At 40.8% G+C, this 22,423-nt stretch overlaps 1 protein-coding gene and 1 long non-coding RNA gene across 3 annotated transcripts; one reads left to right on the top strand and one right to left on the bottom strand.

Moving 5' to 3' along the window:
- Positions 1–12,047: 12,047 nt before the first annotated feature.
- On the bottom strand, positions 12,048–16,204 carry LOC147181664 (uncharacterized). Its single transcript, XR_015096715.1, has 2 exons — positions 16,051–16,204; positions 12,048–13,623 (listed from the first exon to the last, which is right to left on the bottom strand). It is a non-coding gene; the product is annotated as an uncharacterized LOC147181664 (long non-coding RNA).
- Positions 15,557–21,789, top strand: emc10 (ER membrane protein complex subunit 10). 2 transcript variants are annotated; one of them, XM_086091600.1, is made up of 8 exons: positions 15,557–15,740; positions 15,839–15,905; positions 16,264–16,376; positions 16,534–16,647; positions 16,913–17,097; positions 20,086–20,179; positions 20,421–20,536; positions 21,555–21,789. In XM_086091600.1, exons 1-7 carry the CDS (start codon positions 15,651–15,653, stop codon positions 20,505–20,507), a joined length of 750 nt encoding a protein of 249 aa, XP_085947726.1. In that variant the 5' UTR covers positions 15,557–15,650; the 3' UTR covers positions 20,508–20,536; positions 21,555–21,789. The 2 variants fall into 2 exon arrangements, with proteins under 2 accessions (XP_085947726.1, XP_085947718.1); XM_086091592.1 differs by lacking the exon at positions 20,421–20,536.
- The last annotated feature ends 634 nt before the right edge of the window (positions 21,790–22,423 follow it).

Genomic DNA, 22,423 nt, shown 5'->3' with positions numbered 1-22,423 from the left:
CCAACCTAACCCTAATACCAAACCCTATCCATTTTTTCCACACCTAATCCCAAAGCCAGTTAACTTGAACTCTGAACTCCAGAACTCTTAATCCTAACCTAACCTACAATATAAACCCTAATCCTAACTGTTAATCCTTACTGCTAATCCTAATTTAACCCGTAATCTAACCCCCAAATCCCACTCTTAAAGGTATAGTCCGACGGATTTGTTTCGGCCTGTCTGGGGCGTTTCTGGGCGGAGCCATGACGTTTTTCCCCCAAGAGAAAACGCGGAGGCAAGATACTCTCGGTGGCATATGTAAATTCGGCCGTGCCACTGCTGATTCGTGGACTGGTGTCATGCTCGTTCCTGGTTGGCTGCCGTCTTCAGCTTCCTTGAGCGTCAGTTTTAAATGGTGTGTTTACAAACAGCAAGAAAAATCCATCGGATCATTACCCTAACTAACCTAACCGACTCCCCTAAACATGATACTTGAACCCCTAATCCCCACCCATATCCCACTAAAAATAACCTAATCCCTATTTCCTAAACCTAAAACTAGCCCTAACCGCTAATTCTAACCATTCCTCTAACCCCTATTGTATTGATATTGGGGGGGCTAAGACTCAACCCCAGACTCCCCCTAAGAATGATGCTTTTAGTTTAGCAAGTAACACATGTACACACACAGGTAGACACACGCACACACGTTCTCACTGAGTCTTATCACGAGTGACTTTCAAATTTTCTTTCAAGCTCCGTGAAAGTCAAACAATTCTCATTTGAAGCACATTTGCAGGGAAAATACACAAAAAAAATCACACAAAATGAAGCACAGTGAAGCATCACAAATGCAAACGACGTCAGAAAAAAAAAGACACATTTATGGTGTGTATGCATATACGGTGTGTCTCCATGTGTGTGCACGCACACACACACACACACACACACATGCCTGTGTGTGTTTTCCTAATGGCGGGCCAAGCAGATGAATGTTTCATGTGTCCTTCAGCTACCTTTGTGCACGTTTGCAGTCTGGGCCTTTGATCACTTTAGTACCAAACTTAAAAAGATCTGGAAGGGAATTTTGTATTCAAGTATTTCTGGATATATCTTTTTTTTATTCCCCTTTTCACCCTTTCACCACCTAGATGTTTTATTCCTGGCATCTCGAGAGTAGCAGTAGTGTGAGCGCGTGTGTGTGTGTGTGGGGGGGGGGGGGGGGTGAGACGCTGGAGGTAAAATAGAAGGAAGGCTCCTAAAAGATGTTTGGAGATGTTTGCCTCGCGAGGCAGGAAGCAGCTAATCGCTAACGAGCCCCCCGAGAGTCACAAACACCTTTTGTGTGCTCACCTTGTCGGATTAAGACGCGCTCGTGTTAGCCAGGCAAAGTCTAATAGCGGATGAGAGTGCGTGCGTGCGTGTGTGTGTGTGTGTGTGTGTGTGTGTGCTGTCAATCCAGATGAATTAGTGCATAAACAGGTGCAATGATGAGGAAGAATGGTGACTTAGATGAACGCTGCTCACAACCAGATTTGCCTCTTCAAAGGCTCGGCGTGTGCACGTGTGCACATGATTCTGTGGATTTTGAGAGTGTATGGATGTGTGCGTACTAAGCATGCGTGTGTATGAAGCATGCAAGTGCTCATGTGAGATGCTGTGTGTGCGTGTATGAAAATGTGAATCTGAGTGTGTGCGAACGACAAGCAAACATATGGAAGTGTGTGTGTGTGTGTGTGTGTGTGTGTGTGTGTGTGTGTGTGCGTGCGTGCGTGCGTGCGTGCGTGCCAACGTGATCGTGTGTTCAAGTTCATGCGTGCATGTTTGTGTGCTTGTTTTCCTGCTTGTACAGTTTATGCAGATGAGTGTTTGTTGATGTGTCTATGATGTGTGTGCGTGTTTGCATCTCACCCTCAGCATTAGACAAACACACACACGTGCACACACCAGGTTGAATTTGCTCACCTATGGTATCTGAAACAGAAACAGAAATGATGATTTCAGATTAGAATGAATAAACAGTTGTTGTCATGTGATTAACATAATTCAGTGACACCCCCCCCCCCCACACTCGCCAGCAGGAGGCGCTGCTGCAGCTGCACCACCATCACTGGCTGCAATTCCACAACAGACAAGAATTGAAAACATGTCTTTACTCTATTGGCTTGATGCAAACGGCATTAAACACTACATGGGCCATGAAACACCATCTTCGGCAACAATTGAAGAATAAAAACATCAAAGACAATCCAGTCGCTGAGGGTGTCCAATCAGGTGGGAGATTAGAATTATGCTGCCGATTCCTTCGCTCTTTGGTGTTTTACTGGATTTGGACAGATTTTGCAAAACACACAGAATATTGTGTTCTATTGCTATAAAAACATGGAACCTACCAAAAGAAAGATTAGAGTCTCTTCTTTCAACAGGAAAGTTTCTATCCATTTCCGTTTTGCAGCAATTAGCATTAGAGTGTAGCCAAGTTTCATCATTATTATCAAACCTGTTGAAAACAGTGGGGGAAAGAGCATGTTGCAACATGGCTCTGGTTGATCTCTTACGCTCTGCTGCCACCTGCTGGCCGTTTTTTGTAATAACTATCATTGCTTTAAGCGACCTCTTCAGGTCAGAGGCTGTATAATAATATTTAATATAGAACATGTTTATACATTGTTGGGAGCAAATGAGTTAATAATTGATTAAGCTGTCTTTTTTTTTTTATTAATGAATCACATGAAAAAAAAACATTTTATCCAAATTTATATCCCTTTATTGTACAAAACGGGACATTATTTCAAATTGACAATACAGGAAATGCACTAACATGATTTAATGACTGGTTTGGTCTGTAAAGTGCAGTATTCAGGAAAAGGGGAAGCCTAGTTGGCTGCAGGCTGCAAAGTACAAGCTGCGGGTCGCCATATGCCGATCGCATAGTTTTCTACGGAAATTGGCCGATCATGATCAGTGGTCAATCAATCAGAGCACCACTAATACAGACGAAAGACGCTTTTGCAACTTTACTGTAGTGACTGATACACAACTTTTAACTCATGCATCATTTATACTTACTCATGTCACGAGCTAATATTGTGCAGCAAGTTAGATAGCCGTGAGAAGCAAACGGCAACAACAACAAAAAACTCTCCGGAATGTTCCTTCCTAATCTCTGCTGACATTTCGCGTCTCGTCCAAGTCCAACATTTGATCATGCATGTAGAGTATGTCACGTAATTGTAGCTGGGGCACCACACCTGTTTCCTGTGCGTGCGTGCGTGCGTGTGTGCGTGTGTGTGTGTGCATGTGTACATGATGTCACCTGAGTCGTCCAAATCTTTGCTAACCAGGATGTCTGTGGCGTGGCCGAGCGCCAGACCATTTGGCGATATCGTATCCCCTCCCGCCTGCACTCTTAAAACAGCGTGGTGGCCTTTTCCGAGCATCGCTGCGTGTTTATTATGGAGCAGACGACGTACACCAGATCGTCTAACCCAGGGGTAGGGAACCCTGGTCCTCGAGAGCGGCCGCCCTGCCTGTTTTGCATGTCTCCCTCCATCAACACACCTGGTTGGCGAACAAGATCGTTAACAGGCTTCTACAGAGCTTGCTGATTAGCTGATAAATTGAGTCAGCTGTGTTTGAGGAGAGAGACATGGAAAACAGGCAGGACAGCGGCTCTCGAGGACCAGGGTTCCCTATCCCTGGTCTAGCCTATAGCAGCCGAGAGTTTACTCATTCCTAACTGGACTACATCACAAAAGCATTACGACACTTCGTCGGAAGCTGAGGAGTTTTCTAAAACTCTAACAAGCTGAGCCCTCAAAAAATGTTTGGCTTAGTATCAGGAAATTGGGTTAGCATGTTTTACAAAAAAAAAGAGTTTCAAAAAGATGCAGCAGTGTTGTCATTTTGCTTTGAAGCAGCCTTTTTTAATCAAATCAAATCAAACTTTATGTATATAAGCACCTTTCATACATTAAAACAGGCCGCCCATAATGTTTTACAAATGATGTCCCCGAAGCCAGTAGGCTATCACTTAGGCTGTGTTCACACTGCAGCTCAATTCCGATTGTATCCGATTTTTTTCATGCCGTGTGAACAATACAATTCCGATTTATTCGCACCCGATCTGGGCCTCTTTTGTATGTGGATATAAATCGGATATGTATGCGATGCGTCTGCACTGTGAACGCTCATCCGCACGCATCCGATTCATACGTCATCAAAAGCCTGAGATGCGCTCCGCGCGGGCGGGAGAGGGTGCTTGGAAGGGAGACTACCGACACGTCTGTGAATATATATACAAAGCTGTTTAGAGTAACAGTGTCTTTAATTTAATCGCACTTGAAACATGAAGCATAAAGTTGACATGTGTGGCGATAGTAGAAATGCAGCCCTGCAGACGTTTCATCTCGAACGGCGATGATATGACGTCATCCTCGGTAGACTTCTCAATGAAATGAGGAGGTCGTGTGCTCTTTGCGCACGCAAGTCTCATCACGGGCGCGTTGCGTTCGCATTTATTTTTGTCATGTGATCAGTACAGAAAAAGATCGGATTTGACAAAAATTCCGAATTGGGCATCACGCCCTGCAGTGTGAACGGCGCCTTAGAAACATGGAATTTGGTCGACATGTCAATGATGAGGAGGCCCAACCAAAAAATCTCAAGGAAATCATACCCCTAAATCCATGCGGCTTGCAGGAGAGCAAAATCTTTACGTTATACTGAAAATATGTTTCGTTTTCGTTTATTCGCACAAAAAGACAATATTAGAAAAACTGTCGTAACATTAAAATGTGCAGGAGAGATCAGGAAACCCATATCGGGTTTATGAAAAAATATCTCACCTGATACATAATCTTCATATTCAGATTACAAATTCAATACAGAAACAAATATAAAACAGTATATATAAAATACACTTAATAAACCAAGAGCATAAAAAAAAAGGACTTTTTATAATATTTTTATATTACTAAATAGAACTGTAGAATAATGTTCCTTGTTTTTTTTTTGTTGGGAAGTTTTGAAAATTCTGCCCCAGGAGTCCGATTCACTCAGCAGCTTGAAATTTGGTGGGCTTGTGCATAATGAACAGACCGAAAAAGTCTCCATCAAATGCCAAAAGGAGACAGGAAGTCTGACATTTTGGTTTGAAGCAGCCATTATAGGCTTTCTTTTTTCTCTGAGCCATTTCCAATTGGCCTTTAAAGACAACCCCTATCCACTATCTTTTACTCGTCTTCAATTAGCACAAGGCCGTTGTGGCTCAACAGATGGACACGTTCCTTTTGGCCGAGGCTCACTTCCTGCCATTCCGGTGTAACGTTACCCCATTCCCAGGCCGTCATCTAGTTCCCGCGAGTATGCAGCGGGCACTTGATGGACAACGGGCAGATGTAGAATCAAAAGACGGACAAAAAGAGACGCCAAGTTAACCAATGGATGGAGAGTTCGCAAAACTTCCTCAGGGCATGGAGACAATTCAAAGTAGCTTTTTGTTTCCAACAGTCATTCGTTTTAGAGGAATTCCAATTATCAGTTTACAGTCAGGCCATCAAATGTAATCTTCGCTTCACAACCTTTTAATCCCACAAGCCTTATAACCGCATACCCTTCCTTCCCCCATAAATCCTCTTGGGAAGACGCCCCAGGCGAAATCCAAACAAGCCGTAATTCCTGTCGTTGCAGCCAAGCATCCCGTCCTTGGCGTTCCGAAACGGATCACATGCCTGACCGAGGCGGAATGTTGGCGAGCGAGCCAATCCAAGACCGTTGTCGCCTGTTAGCGGGGCAGGAAGAACATTTGTAGCAAGACAAACAACAACTTTGGAGCTTTACAGACACTGGAGTTGTGATTGGCTAACTTGTCCCAGAATATTAACTCATATTAGCAGCTCTGTATGAACTTGCTGATAAGGTTGTCATGGGAACAAAACAGGAAGTGACAGCCAACTAACCAGGCTGCCTTTACACCACAAGTCTAAGGCACTGGATTATGATAAATATTTCAAATGAGAAAAGATTGAAATTTCACTTGGCAACATGGAATATGGAAGTATGTCTATCATGAGTATAACAAAAAAAAGTTTCAGGAAGGCATGCAATCCTGCAAAGACATTGGTTAGGAAGTCTGCTATTTTACTTTGAAGTGGCTTTTTTAAGATCATTTCCCAGGTGTCCTTCGCTATCAAGCACATTTCTGAAGCGGGGCAAACCTAATCAAACAGTCAGTGGAAAGAAGAAGTCTGCGAAGGATGGAAGTGATGTCTTTTGGGTAGCTTTTTACATATTTTGACCGAGTGTAGTTGCCGTAGTCAGTGAACAAATATAGTCTCACATTTTACCAATCAAATGTGCTGCAGACACAGAAAATAACGCAAAAAAACTCACCATAAAACACAAAATTCTAATAACTCAGTTCATGAGTTTTTGATTCAAGAAGCCATGTCTGAAAAGCCATAAAGAAGTCTGCGATTAAGCTCCATTTCCAAGAGTCTTTTAATAAAGGTGCATTGTGGACTTTGTCACTTTTTTACTCGCGACTGCCACCACTGGCCTAAAATGTAACTGCAGACTCTGTCAAGTTCGTGCATGGTGAGCATGCGAGTACGTGCGCTCGAATAAACTCTTCGTTTTTTCTGTTTTCTTGGAATCTGAGCTGGAGTTTGGGCAGAGCTTGACGCTGGCCTCTTCTTGTGTTTTTCCGTTTCCATCACAATTGTGCCGTACGCATGCTAACGCTACATGTCCGCTTTGAAGAGTATGACATCGCCCTCCACCACTCCCCGCCCCCAAGAAACAATGGAGTGTTCGCATAAAAGCTGATAGGCGCAGTCGCAGTTAAAAAGTCAGGGCTCTTTGTACTCATCTGGACATTGGTGCAGCATGCATAATGTAGAAAATGCATTAATATTAACATTTGAAACTCCACAATTTAAAGATAAGCTTCTCCTGGAATATATTTGAAAAACTCCATCCATCCATTTTCTTAACCGCTTACTCCTCACAATGGGCGCGGGGGGTGCTGGAGCCTATCCCAGCTGGCTTCGGGCAGTAGGCGGGGTACACCCTGAACTGGTTGCCAGACAATCCAGAAAATTCAGTCCTGTTGTTCAGTTTTATTAGGCAACATTAAATTTGGTATATTGTCTATCCCACAAAAAAAAAGTCTCAGAAGCCATTTCCAAAAGACACAGGATGCCTGCCATTTTGATTTAAGTGACCATTTTAGGATCCAAGCACAAACCCTGATTAAAAAAGAATTACAATAATAATAAGTCAGCCCCTGAAGTCAGTTTCACTTAGCAACATGACTTTTTGGATGCTTGTCGATTATGACTAGACTCACCCAAAAAAAAGTTTCAAGAAGACATGTCCAAAAGAACACAAGAAGTCTGCTAATTTGTGGTTTTGGGGGACACTTGGTGGTGAATTCTAATGATTAATGAATTCAACTTTCATATTCCGTTCCAATTGTCACATTTCATAGTTCACAGACAAAACTTGTCTTAATAGATTAGTATGACTTCCTTTTTTCTTTCCTACTCTTATAAAAAGTTGTTAAATATTCATGAAATTATATATATTTTTAAACATATATATATATGAAAATGTTCACTTTTTTGGCCTCGACAGACAAAATGTATAAAGTCATCCAGACATCTTGTTCAATTCTAATTTAGTTCCATTCCCTTATAACGGAATACAAATACTGCTGACAGGACAGGTGTCCTCATTCATGACTCAGAGTCCCTCTTATAGAAGGCGATGATCTCTTTGGTGACAATTCGCACCGATGGGGAGAATGTCAAGCTAACTCATGTGTCAAGCGTCCTGGTAATAATGGCGCTCCCCTCCCTTCGTCAAGTTACGGCCACCGCCCAAGCGCCGTTAATGCCAGTGAAACAGCCATCCGCATATTTAAGAATAGATCATTTTCAACACCAATGTTAATCCCCAAACACACACCCACACACACACACCCCTCTTTCACACCAGGAATAAGGGTTATGTCGGTCACGCCATGGTGTGACAACCACTCGGCCTCGTGGCGATGCGGTACGGGAGACACTTCCAAAGTGATTCCGTGGCTAAACGAGATCCATTTGGAATTTTAGCCACTTAAAAGAAGAGGCCGCCACAAATCTCATCGGACTTGCAGCGCTGCAAGCTGCGGCTAAAAATAGACGCTAATTAGCCTACTGTGCTAACATCCTTCATTTGACAACAAGTTTATTATTGTCGTAGTAGTTCACAGCCATGTACAAATCGAACAGCTACATTTTTTGTAGTACATTTACGGTATATATTTTATGTCAGAGCAACAACACGAAGTATGATTGACATTTTATGGCAAATCAGTTAATTGTCTGCTATGTCTCGACAAAGATTCAAATTTGCCACAATCAGACAAAATCGTACTTGATTTATATAGCGCTTCTCCATTTTGCCTACTCAGTCATCTACTGATGACGCAGCATCAGGGGGTTCAATATCTTGCTTAAGAATACTTCAAAGTGGTCACAATGACCTGGGATCGAACCCACATCCCCAGGGTTGTGATATAGCCACTCTACCACTGATCCACACCGTCCCAAGGAGTCAATCTTGATCTGAAAAACATCTGGAAAAAGCTCAATAAACCCAAAAATGGCAGCTTGAAAGCAACATGGCAGATTTCCTGTGTCTTTTCGGGCATGGTTTCCTGAGACTTTTTTGTGGGTCTTTTCCTAATACATATGTCCACCAAATTGTATGTTGCTAAGTAAAACTAGATCTGGCGCTGAATTTAAAACAGAATCACTTGTCAGCTTGGACCCTAAAATGGTTTATTCTCGCCAAAATGGCAGACTTTTAAATTTTTTGGGCACGGTTTACTGAGACTATTTTGTGGTTCTCCACATGATTGACAGGTTGACCAACTTTCATGCTCCTGAGTAAAACTGGCTTCAGGGGCCGATTTATTTATTTTTGTACTACTAAATGTCATACTCCTAAGTGAAACTTTTAAACATTTTGGAGGCACTACTAAGCAGAAATGGCTGATTCAAAGCAAAAAAGCAGACTTTGTGTTCCTTTGGGTGTAGCATCTTGAGACTTTTTTTTGTGGGTCTCCTCATGATGTGAATGTGTATCAAATGTCATGCTTGGAAGAAAAACAGATTTTGGGTGTTGTGTTTTGAAAACCTTACATGATGGTCACTACAGAATTTTTGGAGATAAAGTACACTGTTTTTTGGGTCATCACACCCAAACGCCTTCACCTCGCACCCCCGCAAACACCAACAAGCCCACACACTGGGCGAGTGACTCCATCCAAGAGGCCTTTCGCACCCCTCACCTGTCGTGAGGCAGGATGAAGATTCCCTGCCCGATTGGAGAGGTGACATAATCGAATGAGCGCAGCTTCCAAGCTCTCTCCTCACACCTTCCGTCAACTATTCTGGTGGCTGTTTATTGGGCTGTGTGCCGCCTTCCAGATCGCCCCCACGGCCACCAAACCCACAAGGGAGTCACATGGTCTGGCCGAAGCCAAGGAGGCCAGGAGGGCTTCAAAACTGAGACGGTGTGATGAACTTCAAGCATATTCGAAGGCTGCCCTTGCCCGGCAGACGGCAGTAATCCGAGACATGGGATGCGTGAACAGATTCACAGTTCATTATTTGCACACGCTGCCTTATCACAGATTTTTAAGCAATATATTTTTTATGGAAGTTTATGGGAATTTATTTAACTTCGGAGACGTTTAATGTAGTACCAAGTTGTGCCACAAAATATTGAACAACGCTGAGCTCTAATGTATGCTCGTTACCAACATATATGCTGTTTGTATATGTTGCTGCTCCACGTGTTCAAGTAACAGTCGCTTAAAGATGTAGTATTACGGGGAGGGAGTCTCACGATTCGATTCAGATTCGATTTTCGATTCAAAGCTATTTTTGATTCAAAATGATTTGATTGACAATGATTTCTGCTTCAACCTATAGGCGTGCAAAGAATTGTCTGGTTTGCAAGACAGAATGACAAATGGAGACATTAATAAAATGTCTTCTTTAAAAAAACACAAAAAAAATTTTTATTAAGTTTTGAATTGTAATGAAAGTGCCCTTTTCAACAAAAACAGTGTGTGAACCACAAATGCTATTCTATGTAGCTAGCTATAAATTGTATGGTTTTTATAGTACAGTATATATATATATATATATATATATATATATATATATATATATATATATATATATATATATATATATATATATATATATATATATACATACACACATACACATTCTGACCTCCCTGATCAGAGTGAGTAGTACAGTTTCGCAAACAGCGAACAGTCCCTCAAAAAGAGTCCAATGCTGGTATCTGTTTCAACCTGTTCCATTCTCACTAATCAAATGTTTCGACATTTTATGCGAATTTTGTGAAAATGCGCTAAACGAACATGCGACTTATGCCCGTTTCCATCCGCTCTTCTTTTGCGAATATGCGCCGCGAGATGATGTTGTAGTGACGGAACTTTGGGAAAATGGGGAGTTCCAGGTGGGAATGTTGGTTTTGACGGACTGAACGGAAGCAGTTTGTCTTGTTGGCTTCCCTCCCGCATGGAAGTGAAGTGTGTCGTTACATTGAGAGCTGATGTTAATAAAACCGGCTAAAATTGCATTCATATTTTTTTTTATTAAGTATAAAAAGAATTGTGTTTCTTCGTATCCCCAAACATATTTTACTTTATCATCCGCCATTTATTGTGACTACAAACGTGTAGTATCGGTCAAAACGTGCAACGTATATCCGGTCTTGTAGTCGCTTATTCGCAAAACCTGTTTCCATCGCCAAAATGCGCATTTTCCTTTTTTTAATACGCTTCAAAAACCAACCCCTCCAAGCGTTTCCATTCAGTTTCTTTTTCGCAATTCTTGAAAATTTGAATAAAAAAATTTTTGTACAAAAAAAACCCCCGAAGAGGTTCGCTGACAAACATGGCACAGAGTTAGCTCATGGAAAAGGTGGAATGAACAACTACTGTACATTCCACAGAAAGGGGACAAAGGACAAGGTGGTTGCACCTGCTCGGCCAGAGGCCTCCCTATCCATCCTCTCCTCCTGCACTGGCGTCTCATCTCAGGTTTCAAGCTCTGATTTACGCGCCTGTTGACAAAAGGCGGTGACAGCGCATATTTTAGTCACCATGACAGTACCAACATGCGTTACAGCCCCCGCGGCGTGATGTCACAACACACCAGGTTATTCTTGAACGTGACACCTCACGCTTTATGGCCACAAAGATGAACAAATGCACCAGATTTAATTTACTGCAATATGACACATCGGGGATTTGCCATCGGGAGTGGGACAAGCCAGGGTATGCCAGCATAAGCGTACCAGAACCAAAGCAGTAAAGCTACATGACAAAATAAGTAAAAATGTAGCACTTGTGTAGGAGCCACATGCTATTTTTGCTTTTATTTGCGGTAGATGACCACAGGGGGCAGTGTAGGCACTGCCGGACCTCTCCACTTTCCCTCTCTAATTTTTAAGCACAGGTGTAGGTGATCAGGTTGATGGATGTGATCATGCCACTCCGTCAAACGCTCGCTCATACATACTCATACAATAATTTCACAAATAGAATTTCAGTTCTAAAGTTAGCAGCATAATTTATGCCACGTTTGTTTTGGATGAAATCATTGAAGCCATTTTTTGGTGGACAAATATTTGCTAAGTCGAGCGTGTCAAAAACATCTCCCACATCAATCCATGGCGACTACAGGACCCGAGGTTAATAGCTACAACTTGTATTAGGCTAAATACAAATGTACATTAGGATATTGGTGGGAGGGGGGATCACTAAACAGCAGACAAAAATATTAGGAAAAATAATACAAAATAGATTTGTTATATATATATATATATATATATAATTAGATGAAAATACTGGGAAAGAAGAGAGAACTATTTGGAACAAAACAAAATAGACCAAAAAAATGGTCAAATAATGTTGGGGAAAAAGACAAAACTTGAGAAACTAAAATGCTAAAGAAAACAAACACACAAGATAATTGATGAATATAAAAAATATTAGAGTCAAAAGTAAAACACTATAAACATTAGGATCTTTTTTTTAACACACAAAATGATTCTGACAATACAAAACCATCCATTTGATACCACTTGTCCTCGTTAGGTTGCAAATACAAAATTAGGCAATTAAAAATAAAAAAAATAAAAATAAAATAATTTTAATGAAAAATTACACAAACTATTTCAAAAAAACTGAAAAAGTCTAAGAAAATGTTAGAAAATTAGACGAGAAAATAAAAAAACAATCTAAAAAATGACCTTGGCATTAAAGCTACAATACAAAATCAAAGCGCAACATCAGCAATTATTTCAAGAAATGCGTACACACCTCAGTCATCATCTGCATTCATTCAAATGCATTCAACGTCTGTTTTTCAAAACCATCTGATTCCCTTACACTAAGCTTCTGATGGTGTATTAAACTATAGAATAGAACGTACAATTTCAATCCTCCTTTAAGCTGTGCGCTTCCTGGTGGGCCTGTCGTGAGTCGAGCAGTGGAAGGTGATTGACAGGCTACGTTAGCGGTTAGCTGTTCCTTTGTGTCGACATGCCGGCAGCTTTAGTGTGCCATCTTACCAGGCTCCTGGAGCTCAGGCATGTCTGTCACAGTCACTTCCAAAGCGTCTTCGTCGTCTCGGGGATCTGCCTGCACTTCCTGCTCCATCCCTTTTTATCACCTCACCGCCGCCTCCTTCCTCCTCCTACCGCCCGCCAACGCTGCCAGTCATCTCATCTTCTTGGAGTGACAGAGCGCTTGTCACCTGAAACCTTGGCAGCAGCTTAGAGAGCAGGAGATCAGGGCCGCCGGGAGACGCCGCCCGCCCCCGAGGTGCAACTCATCGGAGGTGTTAACGACTGCCGCTCTAATCAATCATCGGGGTGACGGAGGCCCCGAGGGCGTTTCTGTGGTCCAAAATAAAAAGAGGAAAATGTGGAGGGACACTGCCCGACTTGGACAATTACATTTGTCTGAGCTGTCAGCAAGAGTGGGATCCATAAGATCAAGGATCTCATGGGTTCTTTGGGAGGTGCCCTGTACACTCCCCGTGACTCAGACGCTGACATGCCTGTGGATACTTTTACAGCTGATGTAAATATAAACTCAGCAGACACGGTATTAAGGCGTGTCTAATGCAGAAGCAATCTGATGGCACAATTGACCATCAAATGGCCACTTGACGTCAAAGCAAATGGCGGACTTTTCTTTATCTTGGCTTCTTGAGACTTTTGTGGGTCTATCAAATTTCAAGTTGCTATGTGAAATTGACTTGAGTGGTTGAATTTTCTAAATATTCCCTTAGAAATGGCCCTAAAATGTCTAATTTAAACCAGAATGGCAGATTTCCTGAGACTTTTCAGGCATGCCTTTAGTCTTTTTCATGAGTCTACTCATTAAAGACATTTCTACCAAATATCAAGTTGCTAAGGGAAACGAGATGATTTTTCCAAGTATGGCCAAAGGCAAAAATATCCACTTTGAACTAAAATTGGCTGATTTCTTCTTGTGTCTTTTCAATATGGCTTTTTGAGTCTTTTGTAGGTCAACTCCTGAAAGACATGTCATAGATATACAAAAACATGAAATGCTAGACGTTTAAGTGAAAAGGGCTTAAACAAGATTTTTAGTTTTTGAGCTAAAACCTCATGCTGCCATAATTCACCCACACAAATCATCCATCCATCCATTTTCTTAACCGCTTATTCCTCACTAGGGTAACAGGGGTGCTGGAGCCTATCCCAGCTGGCTTCGGGCAGTAATCAAAATTCCTCTCACTTGTATGACTCATCTGTTAAGTATTTGTCGCTCAGACTTGGTAGCAATCGGACACAATTTGTAGAAGTTTGTTTTTAAAGGTCCTGTGAAAATGGCAGAAGAAAGCTTAAAATGGCTGCTTTAAACAAAATTGGCCGACTTCCTGTGTCTTTTGGGGCATGAGCGTTGGCGACTTTTGTGTGTCTACTTATGATAGACATTCCTACCAAATTTCAAGCTGCTGAGTGAAACTGGCACCTGGAGCTTAATTTTTAAAAAGTACCCAACCAAAACAAAAATGAAAAATGTGTCATTTATGTACAGAGAGTTAAGAAAAATAAACATTATTCTGCAGTTTTATTCACAAGAATTTACAGTAGTGCATAGAGACGGGCGAGTATTAATACCAGGTATCCAATACTTGGCCTAATTTCAAGATATTTGTACCCGCGATCTATACCAGTATGGGCCGCCCTCCTGTGGCTGTTAAACAATCAGAAGCTAGAAATTAGAAGAACAGGAAATTGCCTTTCATTTTATGCCATTTTAAGGGTGTATATAGGTCTTTCTTTACAATTATGTCATTTTTGGGGGGAAATGTTTATGTATCAAAAGTATTATTGAAATCAGTACTTGGTATTGGTCTCAGTCTGAAAAAAGAAGTGGTATCGAACATCCCTAGTATAATGTGAACATTTTAATTTCCTGTAAACTGCTTACCGCTGAGGTTTACAGGAACGGATACGGTTAATGTTGTATAACCGTTGCTGACATCTGCTTCACATCTGTTTTGCATGGAGTCCTACATTCTGCATCATGAGCCTATCTATAAATTAAAAAAAAAAGTTGTGGTCTTCTTTCTCACAACACGCCATTTGAACACGCGACAAAGTCGAGAGATTCATATAAAGTCTACATTTACATTCAAATAAGAATAGCACAGCTGTTTAAGGTGTTAAAGAGAGAGATAACACCTAATCGGTGACCAGATACTTCATCTCAAGTTCTGCAAAAACTACATGAGTCAGCTACTTATATATAATCTCCTTCCTTATTAGACGTGTTATTGCATGACATCATCCTCCTCCTCAGCTGTTGTACATCCAATAAAAGTGTTAAAGCTAAAATAAATTGTGAGCTCTATGGCAAATGTTGTTTATTGAACAAACAAATAGTTATTTTATCTATTTTTAATGTATTTATGTATTTTTTTAAATATACGTCTTCAGATTTTTTAAAACATTTTTACTGTGCTATTTTTCATTTTATTTATGTTTTTATTTAAGTATTTGTGTATTTATTTTTAAAATAGGAACCAGGCGATATGGACCTTACTTTGTCATTTGGTGACCTCTGTCGTTTAAGAAAGAGAGGTGCATGATACACTTTGATGACGAAACAGTTTTGCATGTAATTTGTTCAACTTAAAACATGAAATATAGACTTTTAAACCAATCCATTGATATTTCGAGGGTTATTTGATCAATTATATCACGTTCGGAAACACATACGTTGTCATTCATTTGGTTGACTCTTACTATGACAGCATATCGGAAGCGCCAACGTTGTATTGCTTTTTTGCTTTGCCAACGGTACCTTCGTTTACCGTTTTACGTTTAGTTGTTCATGTTTAATTAGTAAATGTATAATACACACATTTGGAACTACTTAATTACAATTACTTTTGCATCCATTTAATCATTAACTAGGTTGTCATTTATTTGGAAGACTCTTATTGCGAAAGAAACCAGCGGAAGCAAAAACGGCGTTCTATCAACGCTGCGTCGCCCTTACATGCTTGAACTCGGTTGGCAATACGAAAATGAAGCCTTTATCAATCACGACGGCAGTTATTTCTTTTATTTTATCGCTTGTGTGCATTGACATTGTCTTTTGCAACAATGGCAGGAGGGTACGTGCGTGTCGTTTCAAAATCATCGATGATCTTCGATGAAGCCGTTAGCGGTGTGTTAAACGGCTAATGTGTTACTTGTTTCCCTCGATTTCCAGGTTGGCGACGTCCAAGATGCGGAATTCAGCGATTTCTCCGTGCCTCTAGAACATTCTTTTGAAGCTGGTGAGGAAGTTTTCCTGTTTAAGAGCAAATTGTTTTGCTTCGTTTTTGTTAGTCACCTCACGAAGCCGTTTCAGTGCTACTGGGGAGAACAAGCTAGCGACCAGACGCCATTCGAAAATATTCGATTTCTTTATCTTTAACTTACCGACGCCATTCGCAGGCTGTGTCTGGCGAGATATTCACAAACTCTACTGTTCTGACTTTAATTCGGCTTGTGTCATTTGTAAATCACGCCATCATAGTTTCTCAAAGATCCTGTCTATTTACTTTGCTCCCACACGATTGAACTGTCGCCGCATTTGAACATGCCATTAAACAGGTGCATTTAATCGAGAACTCTCGCGTGATCTCTGTCCAGATGACGTAAGCAAGTTCCGGGTGCGTGGAGCGCTGCTGCTGAAAGCCGGCAGGGAGCCCGGAGTGTCCCTGAGTCAGAACCAACTAACGTTGGATGACAGAGTCAAGCTCAAAGTGAGTCAAAGCAGCAGTAAACAGCAAGATTTTTTTTTTTCAATCCCCCATTTATTTATTCATGTTTGTATGTATTTATTTATACCTCATAAACGTTTATCCACTTTTGATTGAAAGCAATATGAATGTATTAAAACGTGTTAAAAATGTGTGACAGGATGTGGCGTCTGTGGACGGTCTATACCGAATCAGAGTGCCTCGGGTTTCGCTGCAGGCTGACAGACAGACGGAGCGACAGATGGATGGATATCTCACTGCTTTTGTCAGAGCTGTAAGTCTTTCGACAATAATAGATGGCACCAATAAAAAAAAATCGATTGCTTTGACCTGAGCACCAAACCGGTGCATAGTCATGATTTTCAGCAGAGGGTTCAAATAAATTTTGAAATTTGTGAATGAAACTGCACATGCAAGGGTTTACTTGGAGAGTTGTTGTTTTTTTAAGGTTTGTTTGACTACCACTGCTCTAGTATATGAACATGAATGTTCGTAATAATAATAATAATCATGATGATTGCCATGTTCCCTCTGTTCAGTGCGCAATGGTGGAGTCCCACCTGAGCGACGTGATCACGCTGCACACGGATGTGTCGGGCACACTGATCGGCATTTCCATCGTCACGCTGCCCGGCGCGTGCAGGGGGGCGGACGTGGAGGACGAGGTGGACCTGGAGCTCTTCAACACCACGCTCAGCATCATGGCCCCCATCAACGCGCCCGGGTTGGTCACACGCAACGCTCGTTACTTTCTACTTGATAATTTCTCTTCGTGAGGAACTGGCGAGAGGAGCGATGGCTTCAAGTGATTGCATGTAGGGCCCAAACGCTTAATTGAGTCACAGAGCTGGGCAATTAATCAAAATTTAGTCGCGATTTGGATTTTGGCTTCTCTCGATCTTAACTCTTCTACTTCCGCACGTTATCCAAAAAACAACCCCGACAGTGCCAGCCGATTTCGAGCATTTTAACTAATCTTTCAAGGCAAACAGAATATTGTGTACTCTGACTACATACACATGGTGGGTATCAAATGAAAGATCGCGTTCCATTCTTTCATTAGAAAAAAAGTATGTTTCTACCTTATTCCGTTCTTTAGGAATCATCATTTGCAAATAGGTCATTTGAGTAATATTGAGACATTTTCTGAACAGTGACTTTGACACTAATATTTTTTGTTTAGTGACGCTGTGCGATTTAGATTAGGGTTTGATCATTCACGTCATCCTTGAAAATGGTCTATTACATCAGATTTGTCATGTTTCAGTGTAATTCCATACTAACGGGAGCCCATTGAAAAGAGATACAATGCTGCCATCTGCTGGCCATAGTTAGTGGGTGTTTTGGGATTTTAATACCCCAATGACAAGGCAGCGCTGCACAGACGTCCCACTGCCTTTTGAGAGAGGAAAAAACTAGTAAACATGAATTAACGTTTTTGGCAGCATTCATTTGGATTGTAGTATACGTCATTAAACGTTTTTGGCGGTAAATGACTTAAAAACAGTATAATTGAAGAAAACCGTTAATGTGCTGAACAGTGCTCTATGTGTGTGCAAGTTCCCTCAACGTACTGTTACTTGCACAGCAAGTGTGTGTGATTCTGCCCTCCCTCCGTGTGCTTGAAACTAGGGGTGTGAATTGCCTAGTGCCTGGCGATTCGATTCATAGGTCACGATTTGATTCAATACCGATTAATCCCGATACGAAACTATAAATGGATTATTGCGATTTTTAAAACTCAAATTTTGAAAATACTAATCACGAAACTTGTACATGTACACTGTAAGATTTGTATGAAAATGTATTTATTTATCTGAAAATTCAGGTTGCAGTCTGTTTGTTTGAACAGCACTGAAATAAAATATTAACGCTTAATGTTCCATTAATATAACATTTTTCCATGCTTAATGTGTAAATCCTAACCCTAAGTAAGACGTTTTGTTGAATATTCCAATAAAGAAAATTCTGTTTAAAAATCGATTCGGCCGCATATTGAATCGATTCGAGAATTGCGTGCTGTAATATCGCAATATATTGCCAAATCTATTTTTTCTAACACCCCTACTTTTTGAGATCAGTTTCAGTTTACTGTAAAACTAAATACTCAAGAAAAAGAATTACACACATTGTATATTACAATACCTGCTTCATTAGAAAACAAAAAAACATGCTAATTCTAAACTCAATAAAAAATGCCATTGACATGCTAGCGGTAAATTACCATTGAATTCTGGTAGTAATATTCCTTCAAATAACAAATATTCACAAACACTGTAGAAACACATACACACAGGTAAGATAACAATAGTCAAAGCCAAAGCACATTTTCTTCCCAATCTGTGAAAAACGAGCTCAATTGCCACTTTCTTCTTCAATACTATAGTCTAGAATATGAGCATGGCGACTACTAGTGGACAAAAATTATACCTGCACTTGCACACTTTATTGTTTGATAATACAAAATAACTATAATAGGTGCTCTTCATATTTAGCGGGCAATTTATTTTTAATGAAAAGCCTTTTTAATTAAGTGATTAATCATGATTAATCAAAATTATAATATGTGATTAATCTGATTAAAAATGTAATCATTTGACAGCTCTATTAAAATTACACATATATAAACGATAAAACAAATACTTTGATACTTATACTTGAAAATACTTTTTTTTCGGCACAGGAATTACCATCGAACGCCGCCATTTTCAGGCTATTTTGGTCAACTGCAATCAATTGTGGGTAATATAGTGTAGAACAAGGGCGCAAAGGGGGCAGGGCGTAGTGACTCAGGTGAGAACTGGGACACCCTACACTCGAATATGAAGAACATTTAATCACAATTATTTTAATAATAATTGAAATCAGGATTGGGACAATCATTTGTTTTTTGGAACAAAAGAAGAAAATGTTTTGACGTAATAAAAATATCAAGACAAATACATTTATTTGAAACATTAATCATGCAAGTTCCTTTTGGACCAAACGAGATTTATGACATTAGTCATTTAAAAAAAAAAAAAAAAAAAAAGTGCAAATATATAAATTTATACAAATCAAAATTGGTATTATTAATCTTTTCTTTTGTTTACGATTATGCCAATTTTGTAATTGTAATTGAATTTCCACAAATTGCACAGCCCTACTACACACTCATCAATGGGAACACTCAATTGAGGGGCACAAGGCTGGAAGTGCAAGTTGTGGGGCGGGGCCAATATTATCAACCAATCGAGAAAGGGTTTCCCCTATTGGCACATGAAATAAAAATGTTTTCACATTGCTAAAGTTGACAGTAGATTACCTGTTTGTGGCTGAGAATTTTTTCTGTGTGTGTATTACTTAGTGTCTTTGTGTTTATCTGTATTGCGCAAGGTGCTCCTCCCCCTCCTTTCTTTCCACAGCCGAACGAAAGATTGCACTTCTCTGCTATCTTTATGCTTCAAAATCTGCTGCTTTTATTTCACCGGTCTACAAAATTCAAAATTATTTATTTTCGTTACTTTGTATTTTTCTAATCATTTAATGACTTGCATAATTTAAAAACAATGACCCCAATAGTTTTTACATGAACAAATATTCTGAATGTCATCCGTCTCCACCTGTTGGCGTCACTTGCAGTTGCGTTCCCGCCAGGATTTGTCATCTCTCAGCACTCGGTGGCACATTTTGACTCTTTTTGATTTGTAATTGCCTCAAATTGTCTTCGCAGGCCCGAGACGGCTCTGTTCCTGGAGCGCTTGGAGCAGGAGTCTGAGAATAAAGGCAAGAATCCTCAGGAGCAGAAGTCTTTCTTCGCTAAATACGTAAGTGGATTCCCCGGCCGTACAACTCCTCTTCAAAGCTGTGCTCGTCTTTCCCGCTTGTCAACAAACTTCCGTCTTTTTGCTTCCCCGACCACGGCGAGATGGATGTTTACAAAAGTGCTTCCCTAATTGCGTCTGTCAGTTGCGATGCAACACCTGCGCCTGAAGATGGCGCCGTCTCATGGCCCGCGCTGCGCCTTGCTGACTGTTGTATGCCGGTTGCTGTGCTGTTGTGTTGCAGTGGTATTTGATACTGGGAGGCGCAATCTTCCTCATGGCTTCAAATTCGGCACAGCCCCCAGCAGGGGGAGGCAGAGAGCAGAGCTGAACCTCCCCCCCCAGACTCACTCACTGGAAGTAAACATGAGAATGCTTCATTGTGGCTCCTCATCTTCATCCTGCTCATTCCCTCACACAGTGGCCACCATTGCTTGTCCTAGTACTCGACTGCAGAAAGACGAGGCATCTGTAAGGTGTACAAAAAGAAATGCTGGTGTCTTGAGGCCCCATTTGAGTCTTGCCTCTAAGTCCTGCTGTTTTGGTTAGCGACAGACAGTGGGTTTCCATCCACCTATTTTTATTAGAATTTTCAAGAATTGCGAAAAAGAAACTGAATGGAAACGGCAGAAATTTTGGTTTTTGAAGCGTATCGAAAAAAGGAAAAATGCGCATTTTGCCGATGGAAACAGGTTTTGCGAAAAAGCGACTACATGAGCGGATATACGTTGCACGTTTTGACAGATACTACACGTTTGTAGTACAATAAATGACGGATGATAAAGTAAGATATGTTTGGGGAGACGAAGAAACACGATTATTTTTATATTTAATTAAAGTAAAAAAACCTGAATGCAATTTTAGCCGGCTTTATTAAGATCAGCTCTCAATGTAACGACACACTTCACTTCCATGCGGGAGGGAAGCCAACAAGACAAACTACTTCCGTTCAGTCCGTCAAAACCAACATTCCCACCTGGAACTCCCCATTTTCCCAAAGCTCCGTCACTGCAACGTCATCTCGCGGCACATATTTGCAAAAGAAGAGCGGCTGGAAACGTTTGGATGGAAACCTGACTAGAGTGACATGACTCATGGTGGTGCCTCCTAATATGGCCTTCTAGGTCCAATCAATTCATTAATTGAGCTGTGGCATCTATTATAGCAGAGGCCACTATTTGAGGAAATGTGACACTTTCTAACTATATCGAGATCGGTAATTTCTAACTGGGAATGATTGTGTGAAGGGACTTGAATAAATCATGTTCCACTTAACCACTAACAACCTGCTAACAGGCTTTTCTTATTCTTGAAGCTCGTCAGGAATAAGCCAAGAACTGAATTGTTTTTTTTGTTTTTTTATGTTTTTTTCCCCCAGTGGATGTACATCGTACCCCTGGTTCTCTTCCTGATGATGTCAGGCGCTCAGGACCAATCAGGCGGTGGGGCCGGCGGTGGCGGCGCAGCTAATGGCGGTGGCCGATAATCTGTTTTTGTTGTTTTGTTTTGTTTTCCCCAAAATTCTCTTGTGCGCTGCTGTACATGAGCGTTATTGTGATTAATTTTTTTTTTAATACTACTGTGAATAGAATAATAAAAGTATTTATGACCTATCGGATTGAAGTGGTTTGAGCTGACAGCAAGCGGCGACGGTTAATTTTAGATTCCGACAACAACAACTAAACATAGTTTGTAACTGCATCTCCATAGCATACATTCAGTGATGTAAACAGAGATGTGATGACTTCATTCTAAATGACTCGTTAGGATGTGATGCAACATATGATAGCTCATAAACAGCGCGTTTGCATTTTGAAATATATTTAACAAGGATAAAAATTAAACTGGTGTCAATACTAGTAACTAATACAATAAATTGTGATGAAGGTTTGCACCAGTGGAAGGTGCTGCATTTGGCCTTCCTAATCCGCCTCTTCAACCAGCACGAGCACATAATAATGCAAAATGATATACAAGAATGTAATCTATATGTGGCAATCATTTTCTTCTTCCAGTGGAAATAAATTGAAAATAATTGAGAGGCATTGCGTTAAGTCCAAACCTTGATGTTATAATATAGTAGTTCACAATGAATATTTAATATGAGTGATTGTGAGTGTGAATGATTGTGTGTGCCCTGCGTGTGATTGGCTGGGCACACACACAGCTGGGACAGGCTCCAGCATGCCCGCGACCCGAGTGAAGATAAGCAGTTTGGATAATGGATGGATGACGAAAACATCAACA

This window comes from Leptonotus elevatus, chromosome 1 (assembly GCF_054856555.1).
Source record: "Leptonotus elevatus isolate MCC_2025b chromosome 1, RoL_Lele_1.0, whole genome shotgun sequence".
Classification (NCBI taxonomy): domain Eukaryota; kingdom Metazoa; phylum Chordata; class Actinopteri; order Syngnathiformes; family Syngnathidae; genus Leptonotus; species Leptonotus elevatus.
Note: the sequence above shows the minus strand (reverse complement) of the source record. Positions and strands in the feature narration are given on the sequence as shown.

Bases quoted from the DNA above. Each gene is read 5' to 3' on its own strand.
- emc10 (XM_086091592.1), top strand. From the start codon at position 15,651: ATGAAGCCTTTATCAATCACGACGGCAGTTATTTCTTTTATTTTATCG. The intron at 15,741-15,838 runs GTACGTGCGTGT...CTCGATTTCCAG, and splicing joins TTTGCAACAATGGCAGGAGG to GTTGGCGACGTCCAAGATGC. The intron at 16,648-16,912 runs GTAAGTCTTTCG...CCCTCTGTTCAG, and splicing joins TCACTGCTTTTGTCAGAGCT to TGCGCAATGGTGGAGTCCCA.